Raw genomic sequence first — 20,994 nt, forward strand, 5'->3', positions numbered from 1 at the left:
CGATCCCCGGCCTTGAACCCTAAGTTGCTCCCGATGGAGACCAACACCTTGCGTGGCAGCTCGGTCGCCATCGGGGTGCCAATGTGCGAGTGATTGAGACCTTAACTGTGAAGCGCTTTGGGAACCGTGACGGTTGAAAAACGCTATACAAGTGAGACCATTTACCTGTGTCTTTGAGACCTGATCCAGCTGAACCCGTCTGGTGCTGCCAACTTTTGAGACCCAAACTCAACCAGAGACAAGTTTTCACCAGTGTGACCGAGGTGTGCAACCACAGGAAGGACTGGGCTCTTCATTCAGGTGAAACGCTGCTTTTATTTAGAAGCTGATCAACAACATCCAAAGGATTTGCCAGCAGTGGGCAAACTCGCAGATACACGTTTCATAAATTTCAACCAATAACACATTTGTGCTCTTCTAACAAAACCGAATTACTCTTCAGGTTTAAGGTCTTTAAGGTTTTGCCGCTTTGACTGTGCTTCGTCACATTTCTACACTACCTCAGCGGCCTGATGGCAAGTTTTCAGCTGGGGACACTTCTGAGTAACCGAGGAAGATTTCTAGGGAGGAGATTTATTGACGAAACAGATGTGACTGTTGAGTGAAGCCCCTGCACTGAAAACCACTCCAGCAGATTAAACAAACTCCGTCAGCTTTTGCCTGTGTGACACAGTGAAAAGCCACCCCAAAAAAACCCAAACCTACCAATATGACATGGGTCAGGTGTTGTCATACAAAAATCAATCATGCGTTATTTGTTATTTTCCCACAAGGCCACAGTGTTAAGCTGTTTTGAGTTGGTCTGGTTCCGTGGGACAGCTTCGTTGCCCTGTTTTAACGTACTTTGTCTGGAAAAAACAGACTTATAACTGCTGTCGCTGATCACTGGTCGAGGTGCGACACACTTGAAAGCTCCTGAGGTGAGTCAATGTTTAGGTCAAATCAACAAAATGAACACTTAAAATATGTTTCAGTGAACTAAAACGTCAAGATCACGTTTTAACACGTTGAAAAAAAAAGAATCACACGAGATTCTTCTCGATCCCCTATACCACACTGATATTAAATTAGTCAAGAAACAGTATAGTGGTATAATAGTAGAAGAGGCACAGCAGCTTCAGTAGACCAGAACATTATATACATATCACATTATATATGTTTTAAGTAAGAGTGTAAGAAATTACAAACTGAAGCAGAAGCAGATAAGGAAGCAAAATAGTAAATTCCAAGCCGTCACTGTAACGAGATCACAGGAATGCGCTAATCGTCACAGATCAGCTAACACCTAACAGTATGAGGACGCCAGAAAAACCCCTCCTTTGACGCGGTCGCTGTGCTTCAGATCCATCACACTCATCTGTTGATCACTGCAGGCTTGTGGAGGGGGGGGCAGGGTGGTTCCGTCATTGTTCCTGAGCCAAGGGACGGGCCCGGTCAGTCAGTCACTTCTGTGTTGACCTGAGCGGCGATGCTGGCAGGCGTTACATTCAGGTGGATCTCGTACTGCTGGTCCAGACCCAGGTAGCTGTCGCTCATCAGGTACAGCGTGTAGATACACCTGAAGCAAGAAGGTACACGGATCAGCAGTTGGAACCTGAGCATGGATCCACAGGGGTGAAAGGAAAGGTACTGGATCTTGTTGGACCTAAACACACGCAGTTTATGTTCTTTCTTTCTGTTTGGATGAAGTCGTTTTTTCTTATAGTTAACAAATCACGTGTGCAGACCAAAACCAACAATGAAAGGATCCTACTAACAAGTATTGTGTGTGCGGATCCAAAGTCTGATATATCTTCTTCCTCTGTGCCATAGAGCTCCATTGTTGTCCAAAAACTATTAAAAACACATCAATGAGCCACACTGTTGCCCCGGGTGACATGTCCCTTCATTACCACGAACACACACACACACACACACAAACTGGAGTTTATTTGGACTCAATCCCCAAATACTCTCTAGAGCACCAAATGTGGATTAATCCGCTGCTGGAAATAGTCCCAAACAAATGCACTATTAGTTACGCTTGTTAAAACCTACAGTGACCAACTAGAAGTCAAAGTATTGAGAGACAGACCAACACAATGTTTTGGTCCTTTCATGGGATTTGGTCACTTTCCATTATAACGAGGTAGGTCTTCTAAAACTAGCTGAAAGGAAAAAAAAAAAAAAAAATCATCTAGATTCTGGTGAAATTACTGATTTATAATGTCACCCACAGTCCTTGCTTTCCCCTGAGAACTGTTCAAAATGACATATCAGTATGTAGAACACCTCTCGAAATTCGACTGCTGAATAAATGTGAAAGTGTTTGACCATAAAGATGGGACAACTATGTTCTGCTAGTAATCCAAAGTTTGTTCGTCAGGCTAATGATGCGTTTCCGGTCAGTCCCTGTGTGCGGAGTGTATGGGGAAAGCTCGCGCTCATGTCTGGCTTAAATCTTTCCGTTTACAGCTACTTACTTCCCGGTCTTCTCTGGCGTGTAGAAGGCCACAGACACAGCTGTGCAGTTGCGCACATATCCAACCCGTTTGACAGCCAGCAGCTCCCTGTGATCCACCTCCCCCATGATTAGGAACCAGCCTTCGTCCTTTGCCTTGGGGAACCTGGGGGCCTGGGCCTTACTGTCCTGCCTCCTCTGAAAAAGCAAAGACACTGTACAGTTCCACTGTGCTCCAAGGCTTACATACTCACTACAAAAATACGTCACCCCTGCAACACTCTATACGCACATGCGTATTTTTCACATTTCACACAGTTGTATCTTGTCAACAGAGTTTCTAACGATCCATTATGGCGACTTGAAAGAATGTTGAGTGTTGGTGTCGGGCATACTGACCCTCTGCTGGCCCAGGTTGATGCGCCTCAGCTTCACCTGCAGGACGTACTCCTGGTCAGCGTGGACATCCAGCCAGCTGCTCTCCTCCCTCAGGTTAGCTCCTGCTACAGGCAGGGGGCGCTCCGTTTGCTCCTGGCTCTCCTCCCACCAGCCCTTCACACTCATCTCAACCTCCAGCACCGGGAGATGACTCAGGAAGGACCATGCCTGACGAGGGGGAAAAAAGAAGATCATTCATATCATATCTATTACGCTGTTCAACATCTAAACAATCAGTGGATCCCACACCAGAGGATGATGGAGAGTTTGCTTGGATCCAATCTCGACTGGTAGACATGCTGACACTAGACCTCAATAGAAGAGGACCCTACCCGACTCAATTGGACCGTATATAATTTGCAACCAGACCGGCCCCGTTCCTGGGTTGATCACGGTTCCTAGGAACCTGTGAAGATGTCTATGACTAGTCGACAGACAACAACTGAACAGCTTTCTCCTTTTCACTTACTGACATATCAGGGGAAATACACCCCCCCCCCCCCACTCACATGCTCAAGGTTACCAGCGATCTTGCGTCATTACATAGATCGCTTATGTGTCCCTCGACAGTTCCCATGATCAGCAGATGTGTTTAATAACAGTTTAGTTTTTGAATTCATGGTAAAAATCACACAGTATCTATGATAACAGGATCCCGCAGTTGGCCTGCTTTGCTTTCACACCACGTACGAACTGCGAGAAACAGACTGGAGCTCAACCTTTTCAAGCGCTCTTGGTCCGGTCGTTTGCTTTACACTCACCGAACCAAACAGGCAGATTTTCCTTTGAACTGAACCAAACGGGTTAGGCGTGGATGCGCAATGAGACGGTTCCAAGACAACAGAAAAGTCAACGCAATGACTAAAGCTCATCGCTAAACCCAGTTCACTTTACATGACTTGGGGAACTGTCACCCGAATTAGCAGTTATGCACCTAATTCTTAGTTATTTTATAGTGTGGCTTCTATCTTTTTCTCTATATCTCAATTTTAACTCCCCTTCTTGCCTCAGGAAAAGATCAACATTTGTTACTATTATGAGACACTGACTGGGTGTGTTATTGTAAATACATATGTCATATAATTATGTACCATGTGGCTCGCGTGTAACAAGTCCATTCCCCACCTCTGCACATGAATAACTCAAAGCTGTAGAAATGAGATATCACCCTGTTCCTTCAATTTTTTTTTCATGTAACATGAAAGACAGGAAGTACAGAATTCTAAGAAAACGAGAGTTTTAAGAGGGGGTCAGTGTTAGACGGACAGATCCGTCAGCTACTGTACAGAAAGTCTTAGGCGCTTTTTAAGTGTTTTTATGGAGCGTTTAACGTTTGGTTCAATCCAAAAGCCCCACCATGAGGAAGACATAAGGCATAAAAGGCATAAAGGCAGAGAGAGAGTGAACTGGGGAAGAAGAAGAAGATGTGTGTGTGTGTGTGTGTGTGTGTGTGTGTGTGTGTGTGGGGCAGCGTATTGAGGACTGGAAGGAGAAAAGCCTCTCCGATTCACCCGGCAAAAGCTATTTATGTGAGGATTACTCTCCCCGAGCAAGTTAGACAGGAACGCTGCTGCACATCTAATTATTTAATTAGAGAGGCCGCCACACTGGGGGGGGGGAGGGAGTAAAGGTGGGGAAGGAGGAAAGCGGGGACACTGATTGGGTGAAGCCACAGGGCCTGCCGTCGTGCCCGGACACTCTCATTACTGCTGCAATTAGCACTTAAATTGGAGCTGTAAACCCTATCAATGGAGCTGTAATTGGGGATCCTGGAGGTATCTGGGACCCCAGTGGCAAGACTGCTAACGGCACGTCACTGATAATGGTGTGTGCGTGAGATAGTGTGTAATCTGCACGTGTTAAACGTGGCAATAGGCCCCTTCTGAAGATCATTTTTGTAAAATTGTACAGTATTCAAGTGTTGTTTCCGTTAGTTCTGCAGTAAACCAACATTCTCCACAGTACTTACTTCACTGATTTTGATGGACAATGTGCTCTTGGAGTAACAACATCTCTAATCTTACCTGGGCGACCTGACTCGACTGGAACTCTTGGCCGACGATAGCGGCGAAAACACTTTCCTTGCCGTTGCAGGCAGCGATCAGCTCAGGGAGTCCTTCGATTGGCCCGTTGAAGCCTCTCACGTCGCCCCTCCCCTTTCTGTTCGCCCATCTCCTGTGGAGCGATGGGAGGAGAGGGAAAGAGTACTCCAGTTTGCTTCGACTGTTAATCAGAGAAACGCGCCAGCTGCTAACGGTGCATGCAATATTGAGTCCTGCTTGTCATTACAGCAGCCAGGCCTTAAAGCTACGAAACCATCAACACCTAGAGTTCTGTCGATGACACGGGAAGAAGCTGCTCAGACATTAATGCAACGTGGCGAAATGTAACGTGATTCTAAGCAGAGGCGGGAGAGCAAAGGCAGATTAGCCATCGACTACAGCTACAAATGATTGCACAGGCATTATAGCTGTACCTGTGGTGAAGCGGCGTTGTTTACCTGAACAGATAAAGGTCTTGTTGTTCTACGTGTGGCAGCGTCAGTAATGAGGAGTCGTGCAGCCAGCGGCCCTGGACGATCATCTGCACCAGGTTGCAGATACTGATGGCTGTGACGAGCCAGCCTTCATTGGCTGCAAAATCTAGCATTGCCTGAGGGAAGAAAGTATACAATTAAAGACACGCTCATCATGATTTTTATGTCACCTCAGCCTAAGTCACCAGCAGGGTTTCAACTTCTGCCCAGGCCGTTTTGTTGCGTTAAGCTTTGGGCTAGGGTTGGGTTCGGGTTTGGCTTTTTTTTCCAGATGCAATTTATCAATACATTTAAAAGCACTTTCTCTCTCGGACTCTGACAATCATCCGAGTGCATGCCATAGACTGTAGAAAAGAAGTGGACTTAGCCACCATGACGTCACCCATTAGTTTGTGGACTTTGGCTGTCGCCATCTTGGTATTTTGGAACCAGAAGAAGAAGAAGAAGAAGAAGAAGAAGAAGAAGAAGAAGAAGGGGTTTATGTTTAGTCGTAGTTCTGTTACTATTAAAGCTGTTATTGCCATTATTAATCTCAGCTACTATTACAGCTGTAACTACTATTATCAGTCATATTTCCAGTATTATTATAATTATAGCTGCTATTTCTACTGCTAGTGCTGCCATACATCTCTGTCTGTCTGTCTGTCTGTGTCTCTACGTCTATCTCTCTCTCTCTCTGTCTCTTTCTGTCTGTCTGTCTGTCTCTCCCCCTCTCTCTTTCTCCCTCCCTCTCTATGTCTCTCTCTCTCTCCAACCCAACCGGTCAAAGCAGATGACCCCCCCCACCTAGAGTCTGGTTCTGCTCGAGGTTTCTGCCTCTTAAAAGGAAGTTTTTCCTCACCACTGTCGCCAAAGTGCTTGCTCATGGTGGGAACTGTTGGGTCTGTGTAATAACATCATAAAGAGTCGGTCGAGACCTGCTCTATTTTGTAAAATGTCATGAGATGACTTTTGTTGTGCGCTATATAAATAAAATTGAATTGAAGACCATATTTGGATGAGAGGGTGGAGCTGGATACTATGCACGCAAGCTATACTGGCAACCTGACTGCACCTGGCTCCGCCATGCAAATTAGCTGCTAACAAAGTTAGCTTGTAAATGTACTAATCGGAAAACATGAACAGCCGACTCCTAGAGTGTCTTTTAGTACAACTGGATGCCTCTATCCTGACTGACAGGTCGCCAGGTTTAGTACAACGGTCGACACAAAATGGAAGGGCCAGTCTTAAGCACAGGATGGACGTTTTTATTCTGTGCTTGGTTACATCAGAAAGCAGCATAGCAACATTCATTTGCATGTCTTCACAAAATAGATGGTTTTGGAAGCTCGCTGATGTAGTGACTGCTGCATGTCGTGCAACACAGCTAGTATGATATCTTCCTCCATTAATGGACTGCATTACTTGGGTCAGCACTCTAAAGATGGTTTACAATCAGTCAACTAATTGAAAACAATCTTGACAGTAGAGCTCACCAACGTCAAAAGCCCTGTGAAAATTTGACTTTGAGAGAATCCACTTATTGTGGAGATTTCAATGAAATGACCTGGTTTCAGTAAGAAATGTCACTGTTATAAATAGCGTCACGACCGAGCCTTTAAACCGAGTTTAAAGCTTTAAAACCATCTTCAAAGTCTGCTAAGTTAAGGAAGATTCCTGTGTCACAAACAATCCTTCAACGTAAGGGTGATAAAATAAGCAAAAACTGTGTGTAAAGAAGACTTAACCGTTCAAGTTCAAGAAAGTTAATGAAATAAGGTGACAATGTACATCTGATGCAGTTCCCAACAGGGAAAGCAGGAAAGTAAGTATATCAAAGACTGTTGGCAAACTTGTTTAGTTTTTATTGCCTAAGTAACAGGTGAGATTTAGAACTCCAAGCTTTTTGGCTGCAGAGGGTCTGGCACATACCATTTATGAAATGGGGAAAGGGAAGAAGAGGGACAAGAAGATGCAGAGGAAACAAAAAAATATAGAGCACATTTTCTAGCCCGCCCTCAGCTCCATTTCCTGATTTTTCCCTTCTCCCCATCTGTGAGGTTTGAAGTTGCTCACAGCTGTTCTCGCACAAACTTCATTAATCTAAAAGTGATTTCCTGAGAGTAAAACTGTTGCTAAAAACGACTCCGGGTGCACAGATGAGGCCTAGCAAAGGTAATCAAAATGCTAATGGGGGTACAAATTAAGAGTGATTTACATTTCACAGTAGCTGCTTGAGCAAATTGATGACAGAATATGGCTGAAGTCACAGCTTGGGCTCCAACAGCAACAGGCCTAATTGATGAGAATCACAGCGTGTTAACTCATATCAAGGGGAATCAACGTCCAGAGATGGGACCTTTGAAAGTGAAAGTAGGTTTAGTGTTTGAATACGAAAGGAAAGGATGTTATTGCCATGGGACTCAGGTCTGTGTCAATGTGTTTAACACCTGAGAGGATCCCAGCGGTTCGCCTTGATGGAAAGCATTAACTACACCGGCATATTAGGGCCATTGTAGGTCTAAATAAAGAAGTCGTATGAAATTTACAAATAAAAAAACCTTGGATATTCTCTGAGATTTTTTTGTTGTTGTCAAGGAACCACATCAGTTTACTTTGCAAAGTTGGATTTACTTCTGCATGAAGAAAGCCTCAACGGCTGCGTTCCCATGGTAACCGTGCCCATGCAAGAAGGAAAGCTACAAAGTCCAAAACTGAGAAAGCTATCATAGCCTACTGGCTGTGTTGCATCATTCAGTTTTATACATCTGCGCCCTGCAGGGGGATTACATTTCTCCCCACAAGAGGAATGGTCTGCAGACAGTTGAAGGTCCAAACACGTCTCTTGTCTGGTTAGTGAATGAACTAACTGGCTTGCTAACCAACGCTTAGCCATCCAGCCAGCCTGGAGAGCTAATGCGACTGAGTAGCGCTAACATGTTCTCGGCTGGCTAACGTGTTGGCAGTTAGCTCGCCAGCTACAGTCATTTGCCAACTAGCCCATTGACAAAGATTTTGCAGCACTGTTTGGTTATTTTATCTATAAACAGTTTCTCGAGTAAGTTTCAGGAAACCACAATATACCATAATATGAGATTTAACAGCATCGTGCAGTTCATGCTGATGTTTCTTAGCTATGCACTCTCGCTGTTGACCCTCAGTCCTACCTCCTCCTGAGGGGCGAGATCTGTAGATAGCGCAGATTACCAAAGGAAACGATAGTCATGATAATATTCTGGGACTCATCTTGACAATGCACTTTGTGACATAGCTCATTGCTTTGTTGGAAGTAGCCATTTGACAAAAGGGTAGATTGCTAGGAGAGCCGGAACATATCAATTCAAATGTCGGTCTGTCAGACTGTCGCATTCCCTTAATGTTTACTGTAAATCAACAAATATATATACAGTATATATATACAAAACCATAAAGAAGCTGAAGACCAGAACCATTTCAGTAAACGGTAGCAGCAGACACCAAAGTAACCACATCCATGAGCCATGCAATATCGCTGCCAGATACACAGCATGGAAAATCACAAGCACATGTACATATGGACACACACAAACACCCATCCCGAGCTGTGGACAATGGCTTACAGACGTTAAGACATGGTCCTAACCTCAAACTGTACACACACACACACATACAAACTGAATAAACGCCGGCTAGCACATCACACCTCAGATGAAGAACAACCTGCATGGATGATCGATAGATGCATTTGGGTCGTTATCAATGGCACCAACTCTGATAGCTTGACCAGGTGGTAAGTATTCTCTTGTTCAAAACCTTGCCACTTTCCATGTGAACAGTGGAGTAGTTGTGGCCGCCAGACAATGAGAAAAGCTGGGTGTTAGACCTAACCTTTGGGGCATCATGTTATTTATGAGATAGATCAGCAAGTTCAACTACAAATCACCTACTAATGTTTAACATTCTCTGCTTCATCTACAGCACAGCACTGCTCCCAAGATGTGCTTGCTTTTCATGTGCGGCACATTATTCAAATCTGTTTCGTTATGTATTCCTCTCTAACCTTTCTACATCACGTCGCCACCACCACCACCAAGACCCCGCTGTTATTTCAACTGAAATGTTAGGTTTGAAGTGTTTGTGCCTCCAAAGCTCGTTTCGCTACTCTGTTGAAACCCTTTAGTTTTGAATGCACAGTGGAACGAAATCAAAAGTATATCGCTGGACACCAGGAGTCTTGTATCGAAGTGTGGACGTTGCATTCAGCCACAGGCTCCGTCAGGTTGGCCTGTTGTTTGAAGTCTATATACATATACACATACCGTTTATTCATTTTATCATTACTGTACACCTGCCTACCACAGTATTATATTTCATTTTATTGTACTATTTTTAATTCTATATATATATTATATTCCTATATTTTAACTTCACTAATTTATGTCTTAGATTCTCTCTTTTTTTTTTACTTGCGTGACTTTCTTTTCATACATATTGTTTGAGCATTGTTGGAGGGAGCCTGAGAATTAAGAATTTCAATGTGTTGTGCTTACAACAAAGAACCTGAACTTGATGCGACCGCCATCAGCTGGCCATTTCAGCCGAGAACACTCATTGCTGTGTTGGTTTGTTAAACGGCAAAAATGAACCTTAATTAGTTACAGCTGATGTAATCTGCTGCCATCATTTGCCATTTTAACTTGGCGAAAGTGACGGTCAGCTGGCTAAAAGTCGTTTTTTTTTTATATACAGCTACTGTTTAAATGTTCCTAAAGCCTCAGAATCATTATCACTTTTTGTGTTTTGATAAAGGGATGAACTCATCAGTACTTTGTTGTATCAGCTGCCCAGTGAACTCTACCTGGCAGATTCGGATAGTGTTGTCCAGCACTGTCTTGGTATCGGTGGTGTAGTCGCTGCACGGCAGCTGGGCGTGGCTGAAGTGAGCCTGCAGCAGCAGGTGGGTCTTGGTGTGGGCGCTGTCATAGGAGTGGAGATTGACCTGCAGGGGGAGCTGCTGAGCCAGCTGGCTGTTCAGCTGGTCCTCGTTGTGTCTGACTGGCAGCTCGGCGTATTCCTCTGCATCCTGAGAGAGAGAGAGAGAGAGAGAGAGAGAGAGTGTGTTTAAAGCATGCTTTGGACCTTTTTAATCTGCATTTACCTGCCCGCTCCTCTGGTTTTTCCCTGCTTGGAAAACTGTCTGTTCCCCTTCCACATAAAGACTGCGGGGTTCTTTTTTTTTTCTCCACCAGTCCTGATTACCAAAAAATCCTGCACACCTGCTTATAAAAATCAAACTTTTTTTTTTTTTTTTTTTAATTCTACAAAAACTTCGAAGTAAATTTCTGAGAACGCTTAACACTGAATGACAAAGACAGAGTGAAATGCGCTGGGTAACTAGGTGCGTAAAACGGATGACGGTGGTACATCAATCTCCTCTTTGTGTTTGTGGTTGTTATACAGAGATGCGCGGACACGCTTGGCCCCTCTCCTCTAATTCACTCCAGTTCAACTCCGGCTAATGTAGTCCCATCAACAGGCTGTGCTGGAGGCATTTGTCACAGCTCCCCCCCCCCCCCCCCCCCCCCCCCCCCCCAAGCCTGAACTGTTAAGGCTCCATCCATCACTGACCGAGCGAGGGCCAGTGTTTCAAAAGCTGGGACGTGAAAAAGGACCCAAAATGGGGTGGGGGGGGGCTGGGATGAGGGATAGGAATAGTAATCATCTTGGAAGTGATTTATCTTTCAGTGCCGTTGTGTCTGCATATGGATATGCTGGAGAAAAAGACTATAGATCTTTAAGCAGACATCATAACCAAAACCTCCACACCGCCTCACGCCCTCTGATAGTAACATTTAAAGAGACAAAAGGAAGGCAGAGTGAAGGGAAAGGCCGGAGCTTTGAATGGGTAATTGCAGAGAGAAAAGAGAAAGAGCGGAGAGAGCTGGGCAAACAAAAAGGGAGGGAGGTATACACAGCTGAGACTTATTGTGGGGGTCAGGTTCACGGTACGTATAATATAAAAATACATTTCTACAAGTTTTACAAAATTACGTTTGGGGGGGGGGGGGGAAACAGGAAAGGACACACATGCTTTGTGAACTGGCCGGCTGTTAAAACTAGGTCATGTCTTGAAATGCCAGCTGATGCTTGTCTGCCGTATTTTGTTTGTTCGTTTCAGCTCGTGCTGGTCAATCAATCAATCAATGAATCAATCAATCAACAGAAGACCAATCAACGCATTTTGAAAATCAATTATCATCAAGCAAATATGCAAAACACCCTCTTGGTTTCAGCTAATCCGACGTGAGGATTTGCGCCTTTTCTCTGTTTTATATATGACTATGAATGAATCGCCATCAGGTCGGACAAAGAAAGCTATTTGAAGACGTCATGAAGTATCATTTTGGACATTTTATGCCTTTATTGCAGCATTGACAGTAAAGGCAGACAGGAAATGAGGGGAGGGAGATGGGGGAATTATATAAAACAAAGCTCTGGTCACCAGGGCACCCACGTTTCGCTGTTTTCTGACTTCGGACAGACTTTGATGATGAATTCATCAATATAATGAGTAACTAACACATTAATTGTTCATTAAAATAAATGTTGCAGTTTTAATTATGCAAATAGCCACACCTTTAAATGAGCTAAGTTCAAAGGATAAGTCTGGTTTATTACAACTTGGGTCTTATTTTCGTAATTGCATTCAACAAAAGTAATTACCGAGATCTGGAACGTGGTAATGCCACTATGTCAGAGTATGACGGGGCAAGAAATACAAAAATAGGTAGTAAACAAGCCAACAGTTTGTTGGCCAGTAAGTTTGGTTAACTGGTGGGTTTGTTTCCAGCCTGTCTGAGTTCCCAGAACTCGGACATTATTTCGGCGAGTACAACGTTATTACAGTATTAATGACAGGAATGATAGAATTCTCTGAGATACGTCTTAGCATCTTTCACGACAGCAGTTGGTGTTTTTGCTGTGTCACCACCATGTCAGGTTTCCCCTCATTGATCTGGTATGTTGCAGTTTGACTTCACTGCGGGAACACTGCCATCTTAGGAAGCAGAGGACAAATACAACAGGAAAGAAAACAGGGACAAAGACGAGGCTGAGTGGCAGCGTAGCCCTCAGAGAGAAAAACAAGTGTGTAAGTGGGGTGGGGGGGGGGGGGGGGGGGTGGGGCAGTGAGGTGTGGGTGTTGCTCATTAGTGGCCACGCTGCAGCAATTAGGGGGAACTGGAGGAGCATGCCAGTGCTTTGTAGCTAACAGAGGGGGGAGTGGACGGGGCGGCGGGGTGACTGGCCTATTGTATCGCAGCTTGCTGGGGAGGGAGGCAGCCAGGCATGGCATGCTTTGGTCTGCTTCCAACTACATGTGTGCAGTGTGTCAGTGTCAGCCTCCCTTCAATAGGTTAGCATCATTGTTGAAGTCAGGTTCAACCGCTGAACCCACTCACCGGACTTATAGCTGTATGGTAACAATATAGTGAAAGAAAAAAAAATTCACATCATTCGCTAATTCACATCTAAAACCACACAAGAAATCAAGAAATCCTGTGTGAAATAAAAGCCATGTTTGTATTTTTGCCTTGATAAATCAGTCAGCCTTCTGTGGCTTACTTTTGGGGTGAGATCAGGCCCACTGCAGTTTTTAAATTCCCACTACAGGAAAAAATTGTTATATTTTCCCATATGGCAATTTTATTTAGCATTGAAACCGTCCTGCTGCCAGAAATACAAACTTGAGCACCGAAAGTGTATTAACGCGCTGTTGAAAGTAGTCCCAAACACATGCACCATTTCCTTCTGTTCTGAGGAACGAGCTGGTTTTAGCTGAGAGCTACAGACGTGGCCTCTGGATCCACATCTGCATTAAGATGCACATGTGGCATTAGTTTCATTAAAATAAGTGCAGAATTAGAAAAATTAAAAAAATTTGTGGACCCACAACACCAAAAAATAATCACTTAATCACCTGATTTTACACATCTTATTTATATCTTTTTTTATTTATTTCTTTTTAGATATCTTGCCCGCTAAATATAACTTTTAGTGTCAGTATCTTCAAACAAGATAACACTGGCAGATCGCTGCACTTTTATCAAAAAGTTGACTTTTGATATTCAAATATTGAAATATTTAAAACAACTTGAGTTGTTGCTTGTAGAAAACCAGGAACTCAATGGTAGCAGTATTACAGACAGATATATAAGCCCATTCGAGGCAGTGGTAAAAAGAGGTATGCCATCGACCCCCATCGCCCCCCCCCCCCCCCCCCCCAAGTAAAAGGTGTGAAACCACCACCACTAATCAGAGGCCAGAGTGTGGATGACCCCGCCGCTGGGATGCACAAGGTCAATCAGAAACCCCAGAATGAGAAGAGTTAATGAAGCTCAGACAAAGGTGCTAATTTGATGGGAGGGAGTCGTGTGTGAGCCTGAATATAACTGATCACAGATTCTCAGTGGATTTCTAAAAAGTTGCAAATGTACTGTACTGTGTAGGCAAAGATGCAGAATGCTGCACGGATATGACTGAACAAAAAAGAAAAAGAAAAAGTAACATTGCTAAAGTGTGTACTGGCTCAAAACAATTAATTAACGCTACGTTCTTGTTCACATCCAACAAAATCAATACTTAGGGTATTGTACTAAAAATAAGTGCAATCTTATTTTTCATTTGCACTCGAGAACAGATGTTTGTTGTTTTTTTTTAAACAGATATTTAATTGGAAATAGGAGAACATTTGGGAGAAACAGACACTGTTTAATTGTTTAATGATTTCCCACAGCAAGAGCAAAAGTGAAAGAAAAAGTATAAAGACAATCTGCAACCTTGACTGTGTGCGCACAAAGGCACAGCGCGTGGAGCTGAGTGCTGCCCTAACTCAATGTAGAGCATTGTCCTGGTCCTGTTTCAGGTTGCAAGTTTCAGGCACAGGTCTAGATCTAGATTTGTGCATTTTCCTGCTTTTTATTTGCCAGCAGTTTTTACTGCGTGGCAAGAGAGCAATCTATTTCATTACAGCTCCGGGAACACAAAAAAACTGATACGATACTGATATGACGGCGACTACAGGACACTGGCCTGGCATCAACAAAGACACGGCGGCAGACTACGCCTTTGTCTCAGTCCGCGCTGGGTCTTCTGGGCAGGAAGAATTATTCTTCATCAAGCCCATGTGCACAGCTGATAATAACGGTTCTGATAACGGAGCCGGTGTATGAAAAAGTGGATCCAAAGCCTAAAGCCCCAAAAGCGGCACTAGAGTTGCATTTATATAGTATACCATGTCACACAAGGCAAACCAATTTTGGAGTTACCAGCACTGCAGATTAAAAACGTTGAGTTTGACAATCCTGCTCATGGGTTCATTCAAATTAAACAGGGTTGTCTTCTTGCAATCGGCAAACGTCACAGATGTCTGCATGTATCTATGAATGATTGTGAGACACAGCGTCTAAACAAGTGTCTCAAACCTCTTCAGGCCACACCACACGCGTGCAGAGCTTGGTAAAATGGGCACAAGCGGCGACAGGACAACAGGAGCTGTGTGTTCACAGTGCGAAACTCACCGTCAGAACTGAGAGCAGCTCATGGATGGGAAGCTCAGCCCTCAGTCGTTCTTTAAACATGCGAACCGTCTGGTGCTTCAGGTAGTAATAGGAGGAGATGCGACCATAAGCCAGCGGCTCGATGGTCCGATCATCCTGGAGCATTAACGGAAACAGAAATTCGACAAAAGTCACAAATTAAACAAATGTGTGTAATTCCACAGACTACACACTTACTTAAAAAATAATACACACACACACACACACACACACACACACACACACAGACCTCGTGTATCTCTATGCAGTAGGAGCACTCCAGGTCCCGCAGGCTTCTCTCCACCAGGTTGGACAGGTATTTGTTGATGGACTCGTGGCTGATGTCTTCTAGGCTGTAATAACTAAACAACACGGAACATATGGGGTGTGATTACAAAACACATAAATGACCTTATGTAAAAAAGACAGAATGAAGGCCCATTTGCCATTCTGTGACTAAAAGCTAAACCTTTGGATAGGAAGGCTCAAGAAGATATAAACACTGCGCTGAGTGATTATTCAGGGAGTACAAGCAAGACACTTTAGGTTGAACTCCACACCGACTGTGTTTACATGCACACTACGGAGCATTTTTGTTACCTGTATGTGAACCTCATATACTGGTTTTAGAAACCTGGGTAAGTGGATAAGGCCATAAATGAATTGTTTTCGATCTCTTGCGTGGAACGAAAGACTGGTGAACTTGGTGAATTTTAAGACGTGAATTTGCAGCGGTAGCCAACTGCATTGGCATTTGCTGACGTGAAGGAAAGGAGAGGCTATCCTAGCCTATTTTAGCTATCATTTCAATTGTTTTTCAATGCATTTAGTCACAGTAGCTCTCGATGCCATAACCTATTCGGGTTCGGGGCACCTAACTGGCTCTTTGAATTCCTCGGCATCTACCACACTGATCGGTAGCGTCTCAATCATTCGGCACACCAACTGAGTGACGGCTTCGGATCGGGCGTCTTTCTGGAGGAAATGGTCCCACACCAAGCTTCGTTTAGCGCACTTAATTGTTAACTTTAGGCTGCTAGCTAGCGAAGCTTTCTCTATGTTCCATGTAAAAACCATACCTCAAATACCAGGATAAGACTCAAAACCAGGATAACAGACTTGACTGGGGTCTTGGATTTTCTCTCCTCAATAGTGTAACACTGATGATGGAACCTCATGGGCCTAATGGAAAACCCAGATAACAATGCTAGAGTATAATGGCTTGTCTCCACTGTATCTACACATTGTCGCTGGTTAGGATCTTGTACACACTGTTGTGTTGTAAAGAAAAGCCCCAGCTGTGAGGAAAAATGGCCAGCCCTTGCCAGCAAATTATTCCCAGGTTAGACTGTTAGTACAGGAAATAAGACAACCAGTGGCCAAAATGGGTTCCATGCCCAGCCCTGCTAAGTAAGAGTTACCACATGAGGCTCAGCAGAAGTGCAATCAAACACAATCTTCATTAACTCATAATGCCAATATTTGCGCATGGTGTGTGCAAGTCAAATAAAAGAGCGAAAGAAACCAGGCCTCGTTTTCCTTAAAGCTGGTAGGAACAGATGCAAAAAAACCCCTAAAAGCTACGTTTTGTAATGTAAAATATGTCAAGTAAAGTTGGAAAACTGCTCATAACTGGTGGTTATTTGTGCTATTTGAGTTCATAGGTGTAAGTTGCAATGAAGTATTGACGTGAGACCTTCCTTTTGTTTGTTTCGGAAAGTCGCAAGCTAAGATGAAATACAAATCCGCTATTAGAAACATATGTTAATAAGTCTTTACGCTGCAGCCATAAATATTCAGCATACGCTCTTAGCGCCTAATGCCAATAATTCTGACTTTGAAATAACTTGTACAGATGTGCTGCTGGCTCACTAAAATCTGTGATATGTATGTGGGTGATACATTCAATATTTTCAACAATTACAGGAAGAGTTTCATATTCCTTGAACACACTTTTATTGTTATCTACAAATGAGGAGTCAGGCATGTCCTCCAATTCCTCCAAGCTGTTCCCTGGAGAGATAGGAGGCACAGCGGTCCTACTCCAAGCTCCCTTTGGATGTCTGAGCCCATCACCATATCTCTACGGGTGAGCCAAGCCACCCTGCGACAGAAACCCATTTCAACCGCTTGTGTCCACAATCTCATTCTTTTTCAAACCTCATGCCCATAAGTGAGCATTGGATGGACCAGTAAAAACTGAGAGCTTTGCCTTCAGATTCACCGCAATAGTCTGGCACTATGCCCGTGTAACTGCTGACGCAGCACCCATGTTTCTGTTGATCGCGCGCTGCAACATTCCTAAAATCACGACTTTCATCCATTTGTCCTTATGAAAGGAACATATATTACGAGAAAATGAGTTTGAGAATGGTCGACCCTTAGCATGTATTTTGGTTGTGAGTGACCTGCAGTAATCTTTACTGGAATAAACTGAGCTCAGTTAGCTTGCGAAGCATATTGTGTTTTCATAATAGTAATTTTTCTCAGGGTTTTATTTATAAGGGTCTTGTTTTGTTTTGTGGCTGGGTGGAAGAACAGGGTGTAAAATATGTTATTTTCCATTTTTGTATATGTACATGCACATGCTGGGATGGCATTTTATGGTAAAGAATTGGTTTACTTAATTTGATTTAATGTATATGTTGCTTTCACAAAAAAGTGGAGAATGGAATTAAATGGGATAGAAGAAAATGGGTTATTAACCTGAGGGTCAGGGGGATCAACTAGCTATGGCCACAAACACAGACTGAAAAATGCTGGAAACAAACTTTACCCAAGCGGAGCTTAAAGGTTGAATACCAATAAGTTAGTTAACAGGTGGAGGAGGAATATTAGATTATGGTCATTATACAGTTGTCTGGCATAATGCATGCAAACCAGGGCCAGCTCTGAAAAATCGCCCACTTCTCATATTACATTAAAACAAATGATATCTTCATGATCATTATGCAAAAATCATTTACGGCGCAGTTGGGAGCAGGAAGGAGAAGCAACAGCCTTACTCGCGGGTTGGAAGCAGCAGTTGAGATGGGCGACGGCCATATTTAATGTGCGTTTAATGTTAAGTATTTCTTCCAGTCCCATCGCTCCACATGTTAACAGCATGCAGTTTCTGAGCGCTGAACGCGTTTATGACCGAACACATTTCACAGGTATTTTCCGGTGGCGGCGCCTGTCTGATTAAGTCACGGCCATTAGCATCATCACCATTAGGCTCCTGATGGCACAGGGAAATCGGCACCGCAGACATTTACGATACCCATGGGACCCTGTTTCTGCGTTTGCGTGTATCTGTGTGTGTGTGTGTGTGTGTGGTGGGAATCAATGCCTGAAAGCAGTGCTGATAGATTAGCTGTTCAGATATAAAACACAGCTGCATGGAGATAATGTTGTCGGGGGATCCGCACATTCAGGGGCAACATTTTAGACATCAAATATCATTTCATGTGACTTGAAGCTGAATTGAAGGGTGCCGATTAAAGAGCATGCAATAAAGGCAAAATATGTTTGTCATACCGGAACCAAATTCTGCTTATATTTAATGGAAGGCATGTGGGTCTAACTTAGTGTCAACTGCCGTTCTAGTCTAGTATTTGTTCCCTTCTTTGCTGTATGTTTGAGTGCAATGTCAAAACCACTATCCACTGATACAGTTACTAGGAGATCAATAGCATTTTGTGGAGTCTGCATCTAGTATGAAATCCTCATTAGGTTTAGCTTTCAATCTTCGCAAGTAACCAAAGTTATAAATAACTAAAACTCAAAGATCTACCTTTGTCAGTTGGGAACATAGAAACATAACAGTTTTGAGTGGTGGTCTAATTAACCTTCACAACCTGTGAGTACAACCCCACTGAAATAAAATAACGGGTAGTCTAGTCTACTTACAGTTACACTGGAGGGCCTGATGCAAACTATTAAGTTGATTAGCTTAAAATACTGGTATGATGAATGAAAGGACGAGAATTGGTAGAGAAAATGTGATGTGTTGATATGTTGACGTGGAAATTCAACTTCTTGACCTAAAACCCGCCTAATGTAAACGCACAGGTTTAACAATCTGCAGTGACCTGACAGTCATCAGCTAGATCATGCCTCTTAGAGAAGAGTCCTCACTGTTTCGGTCTTCCAAAACACACATTCCCAGCCATAGAGTGTTGTTGCAGAGTGATGTTTCTAGTTGATTGAATCTGATGTTTGTCATTTCGAATGGCTACATGATTTATTCTATATTGGTCCTTGCAAATAAAAAAAGAACAGGGGAAGATCAAAAGGTTTGATAAGAGGCATCCGAGTTTACCAAATCCACATATTTTTCCAGTCCTATGACCACAGTAAGAGCTTTGTTTGCTTTCTCAGATGTAACTCCAGCATGTTCTCAGTTGGTTTTGAACTTCGCCAAGGCTGCCCCTTGAGATTTTCATGGACACGATCTCTTGGTGCAGCTGAGGAGTGTAGAGCATCCAGTTCTGTGAACTCAAGTGAGAATCAGCACCTCCAAGCCTGAGGCCATGGTATTCTGGAAAACTGTGGATTCCCCCATTTGGATTGGTAGTGAGTTGCTGCTCCAGTGCAGCATAGACAGTAATGTAGACATTGTAGCTGCCTGTCATGGTGACTCTGCATTCTCCCTGTTCCGCACTTACAGGGCAACTCTGAAAGAAGCAGTGTCTGAACATTGTATCCCTACTACTAGGGTCCCTCTGGGTTCTGGTCTGGGTCCCCTCCTCTTTTCTCTTTTCCAGGTGGCAGCACGCATCTCTGTGTGTCGGGCTGACATCTCTCAGTGGATGTCTGCTCACCACCTGAAGCTCAACATCGACAAGACTGAGTTGCTCTTCCTTCCAGGGAATCCATTATCCACAAACCGCGCTGCGACAACCCATTCCTGGAGGATACAGGTACTGGCCCTTGGCACCTTGCACCTAGGCTAGGTACTGGCTCCTGGCTGGAGTGTCTGCATATGCTATCCGACTGCTGCAGCTCATCCAGAATGCAGTAGCTTGGCTGGTCTTCAGCCAAGTTCTCCCACGCTACACCGCTCCTTCGCATCCTGTACTGGCCACCAGTGGCTGCTCGAATCCGATTCAAGACACTGGTACTTGCCTACTGTGCTGCGAATGGCTCAGGCCTATCCTACATCCAGGTCGAGCATTGGCAAGTGACAGAAAAAAAAAATCTCACCACACATACAAGCAACTGAAATGGGTTTCTTTCACCGGGCTTATCCCTTAGAGAAAGGTTGAGGAGCGCCGACATATGTAAGGGAGTAGAGCTGCTGCTCCTTTGCGTTAAAAGATGCAAGGCTTGGTAATTCGGGCATCTGATCATGATGCCTCTTGGGCAAACCTCTGTTGAGGTTTTCCAGACAACTTGGAGGAGACCACAGGCAGACCCAGAACAAGCTGGAGGGAAAAATATATCCCATCTGAACTACAATGACTTGGGATCACCAAGGTGGGGCTGGAGGAAGTAGCTAGGGAGATGGGAAACTGGTCTACTTTACTTGCTATATTTGCTATACTGCGACCTGGACCCCAAAATAAGCAGCAGAAAAATGGATGGACGATACTCTTATGCAAAGTATATACACCGAAATTGTGGAATTGTCTATTTAATAAAAAAAAGGCGATTCATAAGTGATTTAGTGCCATTATGAGTACGAAATCATAATACAGTATCAGTTAAATATTTGTAAGAGGGGTAGTTGAAGTAGTATTCCTATCCTGGGTCTCAGTAGAGTTAGTGAGTTTAAAACGATTTTCTAGGCTCTTATGCGCAAGAGAGTAACAGTAGGGGAATGATATCAAAGGCCCTTAGTTTAAAACCCGGGTGCTGTGTTTCCATGGTCAACGCCAGCCAAAAGATGACCATAAATGCTGTCTGAGGCTTTCCACCAATACAATCTTAGAAGAAGACTAAATCCTTGTCATTGTTTTGCTGAAAGTTACCAGACATTGAATACTGACCCAAAATACCAACTTGAATCCAAAATGATGAGTCTCAGGATTTCACAGATCTGT

At 43.8% G+C, this 20,994-nt stretch overlaps 1 protein-coding gene across 1 annotated transcript in view; it reads right to left on the bottom strand.

Moving 5' to 3' along the window:
• Positions 1-295: 295 nt before the first annotated feature.
• ascc3 (activating signal cointegrator 1 complex subunit 3) overlaps positions 296-20,994 on the bottom strand; it is a 127,822-nt gene continuing 107,123 nt past the window's right edge. The window contains exons 35-42 of the mRNA XM_070911350.1: positions 15,219-15,330; positions 14,951-15,085; positions 10,231-10,455; positions 5,379-5,530; positions 4,903-5,053; positions 2,840-3,046; positions 2,463-2,638; positions 296-1,558 (exon numbers count right to left, since the gene is read on the bottom strand). Coding sequence (XP_070767451.1) covers positions 1,435-1,558; positions 2,463-2,638; positions 2,840-3,046; positions 4,903-5,053; positions 5,379-5,530; positions 10,231-10,455; positions 14,951-15,085; positions 15,219-15,330 — 1,282 coding nt within the window. The 3' untranslated portion in view covers positions 296-1,434. The remainder of the gene's footprint in view (positions 1,559-2,462; positions 2,639-2,839; positions 3,047-4,902; positions 5,054-5,378; positions 5,531-10,230; positions 10,456-14,950; positions 15,086-15,218; positions 15,331-20,994) is intronic.

This window comes from Enoplosus armatus, chromosome 9, assembly GCF_043641665.1.
Source record: "Enoplosus armatus isolate fEnoArm2 chromosome 9, fEnoArm2.hap1, whole genome shotgun sequence".
Classification (NCBI taxonomy): Eukaryota; Metazoa; Chordata; class Actinopteri; order Centrarchiformes; family Enoplosidae; genus Enoplosus; species Enoplosus armatus.